At 43.1% G+C, this 14,669-nt stretch overlaps 1 protein-coding gene across 1 annotated transcript; it reads right to left on the reverse strand.

Moving 5' to 3' along the window:
* Window positions 1-5,747: 5,747 nt before the first annotated feature.
* Window positions 5,748-14,226, reverse strand: lfng (LFNG O-fucosylpeptide 3-beta-N-acetylglucosaminyltransferase). Its single transcript, XM_083676261.1, has 8 exons — window positions 13,711-14,226; window positions 9,058-9,106; window positions 8,691-8,793; window positions 8,422-8,575; window positions 8,224-8,309; window positions 7,942-8,107; window positions 7,673-7,758; window positions 5,748-7,478 (listed from the first exon to the last, which is right to left on the reverse strand). Exons 1-8 carry the CDS (start codon window positions 14,140-14,142, stop codon window positions 7,412-7,414), a joined length of 1,143 nt encoding a protein of 380 aa, XP_083532387.1. The 5' UTR covers window positions 14,143-14,226; the 3' UTR covers window positions 5,748-7,411.
* Between the last annotated feature and the right edge of the window lie 443 nt (window positions 14,227-14,669).

Consider the following 14,669-nt stretch of genomic DNA (forward strand, 5'->3'; position numbering starts at 1 on the left):
GACAGAGGGAAAAAAAGGCCAATAGTGTGGATGCCTCATATCATGCATTTAAACTTCTGTGAGGAACAGTCTAATTCTTGGGAATATGTGTATTTTGATTCAACTCTATTCTCCCTTTGCTATCTCTACATACTGTATGTACATGGTGTTTTCTGTATTGACTCAGGCAAGTCAGCAGTGAATGCAGGCCTGTGGTCATCTTTGTTCCCTTGTACCAGAGGGATTCCTGCCAGGCATATTGTCCTGAAGGCCCTGGGAGAACTGGGAGTCAAGGAGACAGGGCGTGTTGCTTGTCTCTTTTGTGGAGGAACTCAAAAGAGAGGCAGCTGTATCCTGGGTGTCTGTGTCCATGTTATTCACACCCCAAAAGGCTCCTTTACACACATCACCCACACCAGCAGGGGGGAGCACACACCCAATGAGGGTACGGCCCTGTTGCCCCCTCCCTCACCTTTTATTCTATAGCTGTGTGTGTGCGTGTGTGTGTGTGTGTGTGTGTGTGTGTGTGTGTGTGTGTAAAACCATCAGCATTGGTGCAGAGCAGTTAACTTCTCGACAAATCCCCCCCTCCCACTCACAGTGTCAGTTCATGCCTTCACCATTCAAAGACGTTTTTACAATGATCCAAAGCATATCCCCTTTCTTTGCTGTCTTTTTAGGGGTATCTTGCCTCCTTGGCCTGACTAAATGGCATGACCCAATGGTTCTCCCCAACAGTAAGGTTTTCACATTACTTATGTTGAAGTTACAACTGGAAGGGGCAGACACAAGAAGAAGAATTGTGCAAAGAGGCAGGGTCACTTGTATCCTGGCACACAAAACTGAATCAGACCACACTGATGCATGGATTTGCATATTATATTAGCTATGAAACAACAGTCAATGCAACAAATTTACTGTAGTTAACTGAAAATCTATTGACTGGCAGGTGACTAAAAGGTTAGGCACATGCCATCTGTTTGCTTTTTGCCTGTGGTCATATCTGAAGGGGTGTCTGGGATGAGGCCTGGGGAGGTGCCGTCTGGATACATTTGCATCTGCTTTGCATTCCTATGCAAAGACTTGTGTCTCAAGCCACCTTCAGAGACACACAAGCACCGTTAGGAGAAGGTCAGCACTCTCTTGATACAGCTCCAATAGGAAAATATTTAAATACCAGCCATTTTCATGTTTACTCATATCAAATGTTTTATTCGGGTCAATTCACCATAGGCAATGCAGTGCCTCTGTTCCACTGGTATACAATGCCTTCGGAAAGTATACAGACCCCTTCACTTTTTCCACATTTTGATCAATCCATACACAATACCCCAGAATGACAAAGTGAAAACAGGTTTTTAGAAATTTCAGTAAATCTATTAAAATTGAAATACAGAAATACCTCATGTACATGAGTATTCAGACCCTTTGCTATGACACTCTTAAAATGAGCTAAAATGCAAAAATGTCATCAACAAATCACTCAATAAGTTGAACTGAGTCCATCTTAATGCAAGGATAATAGTTGGGATATTGGAGTATTGTGTGTGGATTGATGGCAAATTCTTTTAATTTAATCCATTTCAAATTGAGTCTATAACACAACAAAATGTGGAAAAAGTGAACTGAATACTTTCCAAAGGCACTGTATAAGATGTCCAGTCTGTTTCATTTCACCAACAGAGCTCCACTACCAGCATGTCAAAGCAAGAAGACCCAGGGGGAAGCAACTGACAATGATATTTGCATATCATCTATATGTAGGTACTGATGTTTGCTATTACTGTTATGATTTAAACGGAGAAAGTGTGGAGCCAAGTGTCACTCAACACACTAGCAGGTGCCAATGTTACCACTGTTAAACACACTGAAGACAGTTCAGAGGTTCAGAGGTTAGGCCTCATTGCATCTGAAGCGGGAAGGCACTGAATAGGGCTTCAGGGCAGCAACGACATATACGTTAGTGAAAAATTGGCCGGGCAGCGGGAGCGTACTCTGCATGATCGTCAAGATCTTGACAACCTTGACATGATAATATGGGAGTTTGTCAGATAATATGATTGGTCATGAAAAGCATTAGAGTAGATTAACATTGTCCCTTAAGACTGTTGATGGATAATTTGATTACAGCTCATGTCAATTCAAATGAATTGCCAACTATTCTAATCCAGGTTTACTAATCACTCAGATCAAGTTAATTCAATAATTATAAAAAAAAATAATGAAATGTGATATAAATCAGTCAGTATTGACTGAATGTGAAATGTAAATGTAGAGGATTCTGGTGTATAACCCGATGGATCTCTCAAAAGACAAGAGAGGATGTGGACAGGCTGGGTTGGTCCTCCAAACTTGGGATGGCACTCCTCAAAGGCTAGATCCATAACTTTATCTGTTTAAGAACATATAACTTGATTTTAGCAGGTAATGGTAACTCTGAGGTTCAAAGCCTTCATTCTGTTGATATGTGATACCTGGATTATGGTAAACTCACCCTTCCCGAGCCTTTGAGCACATGTTGAGGAGGATTAAGGCCCCAGCCAGTTGCTGTGAGAGCTCCCAGTGGGGCTGCCTGCAGAGTAGTCCCGCCGCACCTAATCCTGCAGACAATGTGGCTTGTTAATTGGAGACTGGGTGATATCCCTAGGAAAGCCTGGTGACAGCGTGGAAGTCACCACCATCTCCGTAATCCCCAGCACTCTGTGGAATGTTCCTCTCTGGCAGTTGTTCCATTTTGGAAGCCATCCATGCCTCACCAGATTTGGCCCTTGTGCCAGGATTCACCATCAATGAAAGACTGGCCTATAATCCCCACCACCTCACTGCCTGTTCTGTAAGGCCTTCCACTGTCAGACCATTATTTCGTTCATCATATAAATCAATCAGTCTGTCACTAACCCTAACCCTAACCCCCAAAAAGTTATCTTTGACCTTGTTTTGGCATTTGTATAAATAATGATAGTCATCTTAGTGTGGAATGTGACACATTTGAACCAACAGCGTGTTTGGAGGTGTAAGAAGTAACACCTATGGCTGAAGGAAGCTTGTGGGGGATGTTTTTTTTTTCATCAGCAGGATACAGACTGTTTCAGGTTAGCTATCTGATCAACTGTGAAAGTTACCAGTAGATTATTTATTTTCATTTTCAATTGTTCATGATCCCATTGCCTTACTAATAGGTAACTCCATTAGAATTCTGACTTCACAACTTCAAGAAAACTATTCAAACAGAGGTAGTAAGAGGAACTGTGAAGAATGATTTATTTAAAGATATTTTTAATCAGGTATGATCACCCGTACTAAATCCTATTTTGGATGATCAATATGACCAAATGTGAAATGTTTCCTCTCATTTTTCATGTGGCCACAGAGTAAGGTCTGATTACCAATAGATCATACATCTCAAAGAAAATTGCTTTCAGCGAAAGTGAGTCATAATGCAAACTGCTAATATCAAGAAACTGTCCCGACGGTTTATTCCTGATGTCAAATGCTGATCAAGGACAAAGAGACAGTTACTGTTTCTTTCGTGTTTGTATGTTGTAGAATGAATTGCCATCTTTAAAATATGTCATGTATTGCTGTAATGTTTTGAATCCTACAAGCTCTATTGCACACATTATCATGGGGGCTCTGGGCACAAGACAGGGAGGAGCCATTAAATGCACTGTCTGGGAAAAGAAGAAACATAGACTCTCTATACTCTCTGAAGTGGAGGGGAAACAGCCAAAACAAATATAAAAGCCATAACTACATGTGTGTTTAAAGCACTTCTGAATTAATGTCAACTTCCACATGGAAGTTCTCAGCACTGACTGTCATTACAAGGGTGGCAGACAACACTCATTAGCGCTGTTCATGAATGACTCCCCACATTGGTGCCACAATTATGGTGAGACCTCAGACACTTTGACTGGCATCAGAATGTGGAGAAACATCACTGTGTTTAGATATGCGTGTATTGGCTCATAAGGTCATAATCACAGATACAGAATGCCAAACTAACCCCCAGTTATAGTACCATAACTAACCCCCAGTTATAGTACCATAACTAATCCCCAGTTATATTTCAACATTTCCTCCAGTCAAATCGAGAGGTTATGTTACAGGAACGAGTGTGTGCTAAAGCATCCTGTCGTTGCTCACTGATAACCATCTTGTCCGTTGGATGTTTGCCTGTTATCTTTATCTGTCACTATTGCCTCACTCAGGGCTTTCATGCAGTGGGACTGCATTTTTCAAAGCAGTTTAATCGTTTGAGTCAATCACTTTATATTGCCAGTAATCTTTTCATGTATAAAACAATTCATGTATAGATCTGCTCTCATTCACAGAGTTGGAGGAGCTTCAATGAAACCTGGCATGTGAGACAAATTACCAGAGAAAAACTCTAGACCACAAACCATAATCATAGCTCTGACTGTGTGAGATGTAGTGGGAAAAGTTACAGTGCTTAATGTGTCTGAAGCACAGCTTCAAACAGACATCCTTCATCATAAGCCCTCTCTCTTCTCTCCTCTTTGGTGACACATGAAATGATAACCGGCCCCATATCTTTATAGTGGTTTGAAATGGAGATGGAATATGACACAGACACAGGCATGCTAAAGCAATCCCCCATGGTAACCGTATCCGTTCAACCAGTGACTGATGGTGGGGTCATCTCAATCTCCACTCACACCATAAAGTAGAGGGAGGAAGAGATTCCTCTCTACTGGCACTTTGGAAAAATGAGAAGAACGGCTAAAGTATAAAAAACTCTTGTACAATTAAGTGGGAATTCAGGATGTGTCCTCATAATAACACTGATGTTTCAGCCTGAAGTGGTTTGATCTTTCTCTTCCAAAAGCAATGGTTTTATATGAATAACAAACACTTAAGTGAGAGGACTGAAGTGATGGGTTTGGGATTTGGTTATCTCACAAAGTACAATATTGTAGTAGACCTAGTGAAAGCAACAAAGACGTAATTTGGATAGAATTGTCGATACTTATAGGCTTTGTTGTTCTATGCTACTAGTCTTAAAGGTGATCTTACATATTGATAAGAATGATGGATGCTCTTGAAAGCTGGGGCTGGTCTCTCTTTCAGACTAAAGTGGGTTACTACTTATGTACATTATGGAGAGAACAAAAGGGAAATACAAAATGCATTACCCATAATTCATTGGTAAACTACACTCACCGAGCACTTTATTGGGAACACTATACTAATACTGGATAGGGCCTCCCTTTGCTCTCAAAACAGCCTCAATTCTTTGTGGCATTGATTCCACAAGATGCTGGAAACATTCGTTTGAGATTCTGGTCCATGATGACATGATTGCATCACGCAATTCCTACAATTCCTTTTTCAGGTGCACTTTCAAGCTGTGAATCTCCCGTTCTACCACATCCCAAAGGTGTTCTATTGGATTCAGATCTGGTGACTGGGAAGGCCACTGAAGAACACTGAAGCATTGGCCAAGAGTTCATTGTGATTAAAATGCTGCATCAAAAGCTTCTGTATCATGGTTTCCTTTGCTCAGTGTCTATACCATAAAGTTGTACATTTCTAAATTCTTGGTAACAATTTCAGCACTTTTTTTTACCATTTCCAAATATTAGGACCTGATTGGAGGGGCTGATACTTTATTCACACGGTATCTATCTACAGCAGACAGGGCCATGGCTTAACCATGATGTTGAAATAGATTAACTGTATTACCATGTTATGAATGGAATGGCATACAAAGCAAAAGCTAGACAAATATGTAATGTTTCTCAGTGGTTATGCAACTTTATTCAGAAGCTTAATGTTTGGGGTACCACAGAGGTCCCTGTGGTCATAACATCAGGATCAGATCATAATCCCTGAGAAGCAAATATTTTAATTAAACATTTGAACCATCCAGATACTGGAGGATAAATTACAGCCATTAGAACAGTTATAAGCAGTAGAAAAAATCATGTCACGGTCATCAAAAGCATGTGTAAACAGGAAAAATGCATTTTACATTCTAAACATCACAAATACAGCATTTTAACAAAGGCACAGTACATAAATACCGCTTTATAATCAAGATATACAATCGTACCCAATGTGGGTCATTAACAGAGAGAGAACCCTTCTGTGTGTAAAACACTGGTGTTGCTCTTGTAAAGCTCTCAATACAACAAACCTTCAAACCTTCCTAGTATGTATAGATGGCATACATTCATGTTAATAAGGAGTAAACAAAAGAAAAAAAATAGTGTATTATGTCTCTCTATCTATCCATTCTGTGCAAAAAATAGCGGCGAGCAGGCCTTGTATTACACATTGAGTCTGCTGTGATGAGCTCTCTTACATGGCATGCATGCTTAGACCTTGGTGGTAATATTAAAGGTAAATATCGTTAACGCTAAATAGAGAAGGTTTAAGTGGTTCCAGAGAATTGAGTTACTTTACAAGAGCAAGCAACAGTTCATTTGAAACCCAGCTGTGCAATTAAAACAACATCTTCAAGCAAAGCAACAGTTGATTGTAACAATAAATCAATATCTCTCTGTATACATTATTTTCCCTGATTGTATCAAATGCAAGGAATGTTATTAAATATAATAAAATCTAGAGATATTGACATTTTTGGGGTTATCTTGTTACATGAGTTGGTTTTGACACAGCTGTGAAACATGTCTACGGACGTAAATTCTGTCAATTCATTCATTAAAACTATCAAGAGGGGGAAAGTGCTTCATCCTGACATACCTCAGATTAGATAACCTGAGGGTACATTTGGAAAAACTGCCTACTGCCAGCTCAAATCATATTAGTAATAGCACTGACAAACAATTAACAAAAAGCACCAAAATATCTTCATATTATTGATTTTGTCCGGAGTCTTCTGAGATAAAAGAACAAAGCAAAAAAACAAAAAACAAATGCCCAGAAAATAAAAGTATTTCTCCCACAATCTCGGAAATTCTGACCATTTGTGATAATAACTATAGAGCCTAAAAGGATAGCCCTGAATGGCCTCCAAGACTCTGAAAAAGAAATTTAATAATAAGGCAAACAATTGAACTGAAATTCGAAAGATTAATCATGTAAAGCTGGCAAAAGGCTTGGATACATAGTATAAGCGTACATTCTATGAGAATTGCAAATACATTGACAAGCAACATTTAAAACACAAAGCACAACTGATTGCCTGCAAAGCTTAATGCTGAAAGCTCCTTCCCACTAAGTGCCTGTCACCTCTGCCCCTACGCCAGGGGAGGAAGCTCAGGCACCAGACAGGAAGGAAGTGTCCAAGGCGGGCCGCACAGCAGCCCAGTAAAACTATCAAAGGCCGTGTGCCACTGCAGCAAAAACACAGTGGCCTCACGGTCTAATACCAAACACGGGTCCCCACGAGCCTTTCAGATACCGAGGCGTGATGGGGACGAGGATACGGAAGGAGCCAGTCACCCTAATAGGCAACCTGAGGGGGGCACCAAGGCGTGTCTGGGTACAGCAAACAGTGCACAGACTTAAACCTGGAAGACAAAAGAAAGGTTAGATTTACAGTATAGTAGACAAATTGTATCTGCAATATCAAGTAACAAATACACAAACTAATCATACTGTAGGTGCTCTTCCATACTAGTCCTTATTAATGTGGTAAAACAATATTTCTGCTTGCTGTCAAGACATGCAGTATACAGCATTCAGTAACCTGGTGATCCCTCACCTTGATGGGTCCTCCTCCACAGGAAAAGCCCCTTTCATATTGATGATATTCCTCTTGTTCTCAAACATTCCATAACTCAATGTGATCTGAAAGAAGAAAGCATGGAAAGATTAGCACCACTGCCATATAAACAATGATACATCTCACAGAAAATAGATGGACGGATGGAGGATGGATGGACACACACATGCACACACGCACCCACACGTGCACACACGTGCGCACACACACACACACACACACACACACACACACACAGAACATCTCACCTGTTTGTGAAGTTCAGATCTTGACACCTGTTGCAGGTTCTCCAGGTGGGAATGGAACAGGTTACTGCGGGTCAGAGGAACCCCCAGAACTGACTCAATGATGTAGCCAATGGTACAGTCATCTGGCAGGCGAATCTTCTCTGCTGTGTTCATGAAATGACCACCACTGAGGAGAGAAGAAGAGAAGATTATGGTCAATGTATAGATCTCTATACTAGAGGAAAATATATGACTGCATATGGTTACTGTTGGTTGCAGGAGCTTTTCAGTTAATTATCTTACCTGGCCCATGGGCTCATCTTCAAAGCCAGGCCCCGACTCACACAGAAGCCGGCTCCTCCGGTAGCGAACCAGAAGTTGACTGGTCTCTGAAAAAAAAGACAGAAAGCATGTTAGATTGTTGTTACTTAACCCCTTGGAAGCATCTCAAACCTATACATAGGTAGATGGTCATGGGCAAGGAAAGGACCATTTACATACCATCTTGTTGTCTCCTAGCCTCTCTGTGGCCTCAATGGGTCTGTCCAGGCTAGGTTTGCCAAGGTACATGTCCTGAGTGTGGGGGTAGTGGGACAGGAGCTTCACCAGAGTCCGAACGTTCACATAGTTGTCATCATCCACATGACAGAACCACCTAAGCAGGAATAATATTGTTAAAGTATGTTCACATTTAAATAACCGTGCCATAATCACTATCAACATCATTATGACATAGAACCTGTGTAAAACCAGCGTTGTAGAACACTTACTTTTTCCCAGACTCAATGAACTTGTCGTACTCCACGGCCATCTTGCAGGAAAGAGCTTGTCGACTGTGTGCTGCAGAACAGTTGGTGTTGATGGCGTGACTCCCTGTAGCAACAATGAAAGAGGAGATGGTGAGTTACAAAATAGTATTTAGCTAATGCAAAGCACTGGAACTATAGTCCCTTTTTCACACGGCTTAAAACCATCTGCCACCAACAGCACAAGCCCCAGGAGCTCAAAGCAGCGATTTCCATGGGGATTAAAACAAGGCTTGGTTTTTCTCACATTTTAAAACCTGGACCTTTCATGTTTAACTCATTTCAACTTCTGCTCAGGCCTAAAGATAAAACGTCAAAGTATAACACTTACCAATTTTCTTCTTCAGCTCTTCATCCTCTCCATCGGTGAAGATGTAAGTCTGCAAACAACAACAAAATCGATCAGCTCACATTGTATTGAAGATCCATGAAATCCAAACCACTTAGAGAAGTGGTCACAGAATCAACTAAATTCCAAACTATATCTGATGTCCTTGTTCACTATCTGTCCAATTCAGGCTGATTACCATCCATCAGCAGGCTTTTATGCAGTGGAAAACAGTGAGTTAAACAAACTCTAATAAAGGCCTCTTGTGCTGGGTTCCACTCTCTCCATGGCAACTGTGCAGGCCCCCCAAAGCATCCCAGACATAGAACAAAGAGGGAGGCAGACTACTACGATGCCCCCCCCCCCCCAATCCAACCCCCCCGCCACCACCACCAAACCCCCCTACCCCCCACCCCCCATTTTAGCCCCCAATTCCATTCTGCATCAATCCCTCACTCCAACATGTTGAATACAGACTTAGTAGTTACAATAATGTAATGTAATATTACAGAGCAGTACCATAGAGATATCAATGGGGACATACTGTAAAGTATCAATGGTACATTCAGCCCTATCTTTACTATACAACCGGCATAAAGAGGGTATTAGCAGAGATTTAAGCTGTCAAGCTGAAGAGGTCAAACTGAAACATACTGCAGGCTCTTGTTTTGTTAACAACAAAAGGCCCCAGTGGCACACTTTAAAGAGCAGGTATGGATTAGGAGCTCTTTGTGGTGAGCAGGGCTGAGCAGGTGCTAGGCGGGGTGCCGCAGACATGGCCAGTCTGATAAAGGGCTCCTGCCCACCGCTGGCCTTGTGTCTGCCGTTAAACTGTTTACTCTTCACCCCAGGTGAGGCAGCACCTGCCGCACGGCACGCTGCCTTATCTTCGCCACATGTCCCAACACGTCAGGGAGGGGTGCGTCAGCCCGCTCCCTCCTGCCTCCTGCCTCCTGCCTATTCTCTCTGCTCGCAAACATTTTATGACAACCAACCCGCACTCCCACTAATTGATTGCCTCACTGGCGAGCAACAGCGACTTGCGATCTGTATCTCAACAGTGGGTTGAGTTCATGCCAGAGGCGAAGAGCAAATACATTCACTTCTCAATGCTGCCTATTCTACCTTCCATCGCTGCCAAAGCTTGTTTGATTGGTTTGCGGAACAAACTCTGAGCAGATGTTGTGCATGCTCAGACCCTGGGCATGTGTTTGTTTAAAGAAGGGTGGTGGTTTCAAGGAATCAGAGGCTGGCGATGTTTGCTTTAAGTCCCACTGAATGGACAGCCTAATCACTGAGGCAGCTGCCAGAGCTGCCCGACTACTGACAGAAAGGAGGTGGGGGAGGGGGGGGGGGGGGGGGGGGAGGGGGTGGAATCCCACTCTTGATAAGTAAATCGAATTCTGTGTGTGGTCATTCACCCCCACTTCACCCCCTACCCTTCCCCCACTCTCCTCTCTCCATCCCGTACTCAGCCTGGCCCACTTCAATAGAACAATGCAGAGTGTTTTCATGCTGGGTAAAGTCTCCACTGGGTAAATTCTAAATATGTTTGCTGGAATTTGCATACAGCTGCAGCGGTTAACTAAAGAGAAGTCTCCAGGGGGAAAATGCTTTGTTCTTTGTCTCTCTCTCTTAACTGAAACTTTAAAGAATGCAGAAACTCAAATGGAATACTAATTCATACTCAGTGTCTGTGTGTCATAAATAATAGATCGGGCTGTGAGAAGAATAGACTTTTTAATGTTTTAAGATGATATCTGTCTGAACCACAGATGAGAGATGAGAGGGCAGGGTGAGGGGGGGACTGCACTCCTGACCACAGGAAGGCCTGGCACAGCCCAGTCTGAGCGTGGTGCCTGGCTGGCTGTCTCCATCTCCCCGGGAAGGAAGGGCACTGCACTCCCCTCCCTCCATCAACAGCAACCGCCTACTGCCTAGCTGTCCCCCCCCCCCCCCCCCCCCCCCCTCTCTCTCTCTCTCCACTCAACCACACAAGCTTTTCCTTTTACCCTCTGGCAGAGCACAGAGTCACTGGGGTGTTGACTACAGGACAGACTGGCCACCTACAGAATGGCATTTTCCCGCTCTCTGACCAGCTGTACCCAGGCCCAACTCTTCATACTCTGAAGGGCTATTTGATTAACTCTTCAATGAAGCCAAGTCTTCTTCCAGCAGCCAGCCATACAGACGCTCATTGTGGGAGCACTGGCTAATTAATGTAGCCTCAATTAAAAAGGGAATCTATACAATACCACTATGATGTCAGCTCTCCAGACACCACCAAGGTCTGACAGGCATAGTAATGTGCAGTTTAGAGCTGAATTTGTAGCGTGTCATTTACTGCAGGGTGCAACAGTGCAGCACAGTTTGTTCTCTCATTGTTTTGAGGCTGTGTCACTAGGGAAGCTGCATTGTTCCAGGGGGGAAATTTGGTGAAACACCGGAAACGAGGACGCACTGTAGTATATGAACAACCCTTACATAACATTAGGTTGTAAAAAAATGAACATACAATTGAAAACTTAAACTTGATCACATTTTGCTGACTCAAAACCAATGACTCACAAAGCTAACCTAAATTGGGCACTTAAATTCTAGCTAATTGCAAAACAGGGTTTTTTGTTTGGTGATAAATGTTTTTTTAAACATTTATTAAATGATAAAAAAAAACAGTAGCTACATTCATACACTCAAAGTGCTTCCTTGAATACTCAATACACAGAGACATTTTTGCCAGACACTGAAGGCTACAGGCACATTCATGTCAACACAGTAATCACAGATTGGATCTACCCTACTGTTTTTATGGGAAAACAGCATCTGAAAGCAGACCCATCTTCACTGTAAGAAAACAGAAGTGTATGCAGAGGTCTAACAAGACCAATCTTGAATGGGAAGGTCTCTGCATGGGTGAACACCAGTGTGAAAGGTATCATTCACAGATCACCAGCCATGGCCATTTCACCTTCCTGGCAGATGGTTAAATAGTGCTTTGGCCTCCTTGGTTACCATCTCTATAGTTACATACATAATCTAGGCTCCACAGGTGTTCATCAGCTGATAATGAGAATCAAAACCTGGGAGCGAAGGATGTCCATATGTATATGGTGGGAATGTACTGATTCATATGGCTGGCATTAAGGCCATCCTTTGTTCCCCTAACTCCTGACCACCTGGCACCCTGCCTCCAGGAACTCCCTCTTGTATTGTGGGCTCAGCCCGTCCTTTATGTCTGCACTGCCTCCCACCAGCTGCTTGACTAAGCCCTGCTGTTAACTCTCTCTGAGATAGGTTAACTTACTTCATCCACTACAGTAAGCACAGTCAATGGCCATGTAAACTGCTACTCCAAATACCCAATTTAGAGTATGGCTTGACCATTAACCTGAAGTAGTGGGTGGGTATTCCTCCTTGACGAAGGACTAGGATAGTTGTTGGAGAAACTGGAGAGATGCTGGCCTATTCTGTCATCTGTTTGTGCCTCTCATCCTCATGTGTTAAAGTTTTCATGGCAACACACACACAAAACACACACACACACACACACACAACACACACACACACACACACACACACACACACACACACACACACACACACACACACACACACACACACACACACACACACACACAAACATCAAGAGAGACAGTGCTGCCCTGACTAACCTTGCCATTCAAAACACACAACAAATGCTGTTTTTGGCGTAGGATGGAAAGAGGAGTTCTCAAAGAAACATGGAAAAAGAAAGTGTGATTGTGCCCGAGGCTAATTTAATTGACTTTAAGGAAAATATGCGTGACAACTCTGGGTGCTGGATAAAATCACTTTGACTAGCCTCTGTTTCCTCTTAACTATACGGCTGTGAGTGCCTTTGTGCACAGTCTAAAAGAGCTTGGTTCTCAAGGCCGCATTTTCATACTCAGCGTGCTACTCCCAGCACAAACTTCCCTATAGATGCACCCCTTTGTCCCTAGCATCCCCTTAACGAAGCCCCCGTTTTCCCATCCCTCGGCTGCTTGACCCAGACTCAGCTCCCACGTTCCCATGGAGAGAGTGAGACAAGGGGCTAGGAAAGCTTTTCTTCCCCCTTCAGAAAGACGCTTTGTTAGCCCTGGAAGGGGGACAGCACTGGAGCCGCTGCTGTGAGGCATCCATTGCACCAGGGCATTCACAGGGACACCCAAAAGAGGGGGATAATAGAGACAGGGGAAAAGAGGGAGGGGGGCTCAGAGTCCCGAAACTACTCTCTGCGTTCTCAGGGGCATCACTCAAGGCAGAATGAAAAGTGACAGAGTCTAAGAAACCCAGCATAATTAAGAGGACTATATGGGCATTGCAGTATGACAGTGAGGAACTATGTGTCAGACTGTAACAGCAATCATCCTGATCACACCTGACACTTGAGCAGGGAGACATTGTTTGGTAAAACAGGAGTTGGTCATCAGAAACAACTACACTGCATACAACTTGTTGATGCACAAGTGTTGCATAGGCTCTTTTGTTAGTGAATATAATTGTCTAATATACATTTATTGTAAATTGCATTATTAGGCATGATTGCATTATTAGTCCACAGTGGAGCCTAGAGAAGATGATGCTGTTTGTCATATATGTAATTGAAATAAATCATATCCTCATGATATTGCTTACCTGCTTCATGTTTCTCGAGATCCAGGTATCCAGAAGGAGATTCAATCGAGACTGATGGAACTTCTTTGTGGTCTTGACAGCGATGAAGATGTCATCGGCGCTGATGTCCTCAGCGGGAGACGCGTCTGTAGCGGACATAGCGGACAATGTGGGCTTCTCCGCTTCTCTCCGTCCCCGGGTTAACTTGGAAAAATACGCGGAGAATCCTTGATTTGACTGCGACTCCAAATTGTCCTGATGCTTATCCCCCTGGACCACGTCCGCTACAACATTGTCCAGGCTCTGGAGAGAACGCGTCCCGATCTCTCTCTCGTTTGGCACATCATCCACCTGAACTTTGTGATGCTGCGCGGCAACCAAGAGCAACAGCAGGCAGATGAAGGTTGCACTGACAATGGAAATAACAGTTTTCTTTCCATAACTTTTCGACATGTTTATCTTTAAAGACCACTATATGGTAGGCTATTAAGAGAATAGAAAAACTTTGTATGGTGATTCTCTCCAGCAGTAGAACTAAGTTATACGGACGTCCCGTGTCCTTGCATAGCTGAATAAAAACCTGTAAATTTGCACAAGACCTAATATATAACCTGTCCTCTACGCAGGCCACGCCTCAGGGGCGGCCTTTGAATTGTCATTATGCTGAAGCGGACGCTGAGAAAGACGCCCCTGGGGGGGAGCTTAATCGGGGACACGCCTATCGGACAACGGCGAGGACCAACGTGTGTGTGTGTGTGTGTGTGTGTGTGTGTGTGTGTGTGTGTGTGTGTGTGTGTGTGTGTGTGTGTGTGTGTGTGTGTGTGTGTGTGTGTGCGTTTGATCAAATATTGTGTAGTGGGTGTTAGTTTTGAATTTGTGTGAAAATGTTTCACATGATTTTGCCTGGATTTCGCTCTTGATAGATAATCTATTACATATAGACTATTCGAATCGATTTGAATACTTGCCTTATCAGCAAG

This window comes from Argentina silus (genome assembly GCF_951799395.1).
Source record: "Argentina silus genome assembly, chromosome: 9".
In the NCBI taxonomy this organism is placed as follows: Eukaryota; Metazoa; Chordata; class Actinopteri; order Argentiniformes; family Argentinidae; genus Argentina; species Argentina silus.

Bases quoted from the DNA above. Each gene is read 5' to 3' on its own strand.
- lfng (XM_083676261.1), bottom strand. From the start codon at position 14,142: ATGTCGAAAAGTTATGGAAAGAAAACTGTTATTTCCATTGTCAGTGCA. The intron at 9,107-13,710 runs GTAAGCAATATC...TGTTGTTTGCAG, and splicing joins TCTCGAGAAACATGAAGCAG to ACTTACATCTTCACCGATGG. The intron at 8,576-8,690 runs GTAAGTGTTCTA...ATTCCTGCTTAG, and splicing joins TTCATTGAGTCTGGGAAAAA to GTGGTTCTGTCATGTGGATG.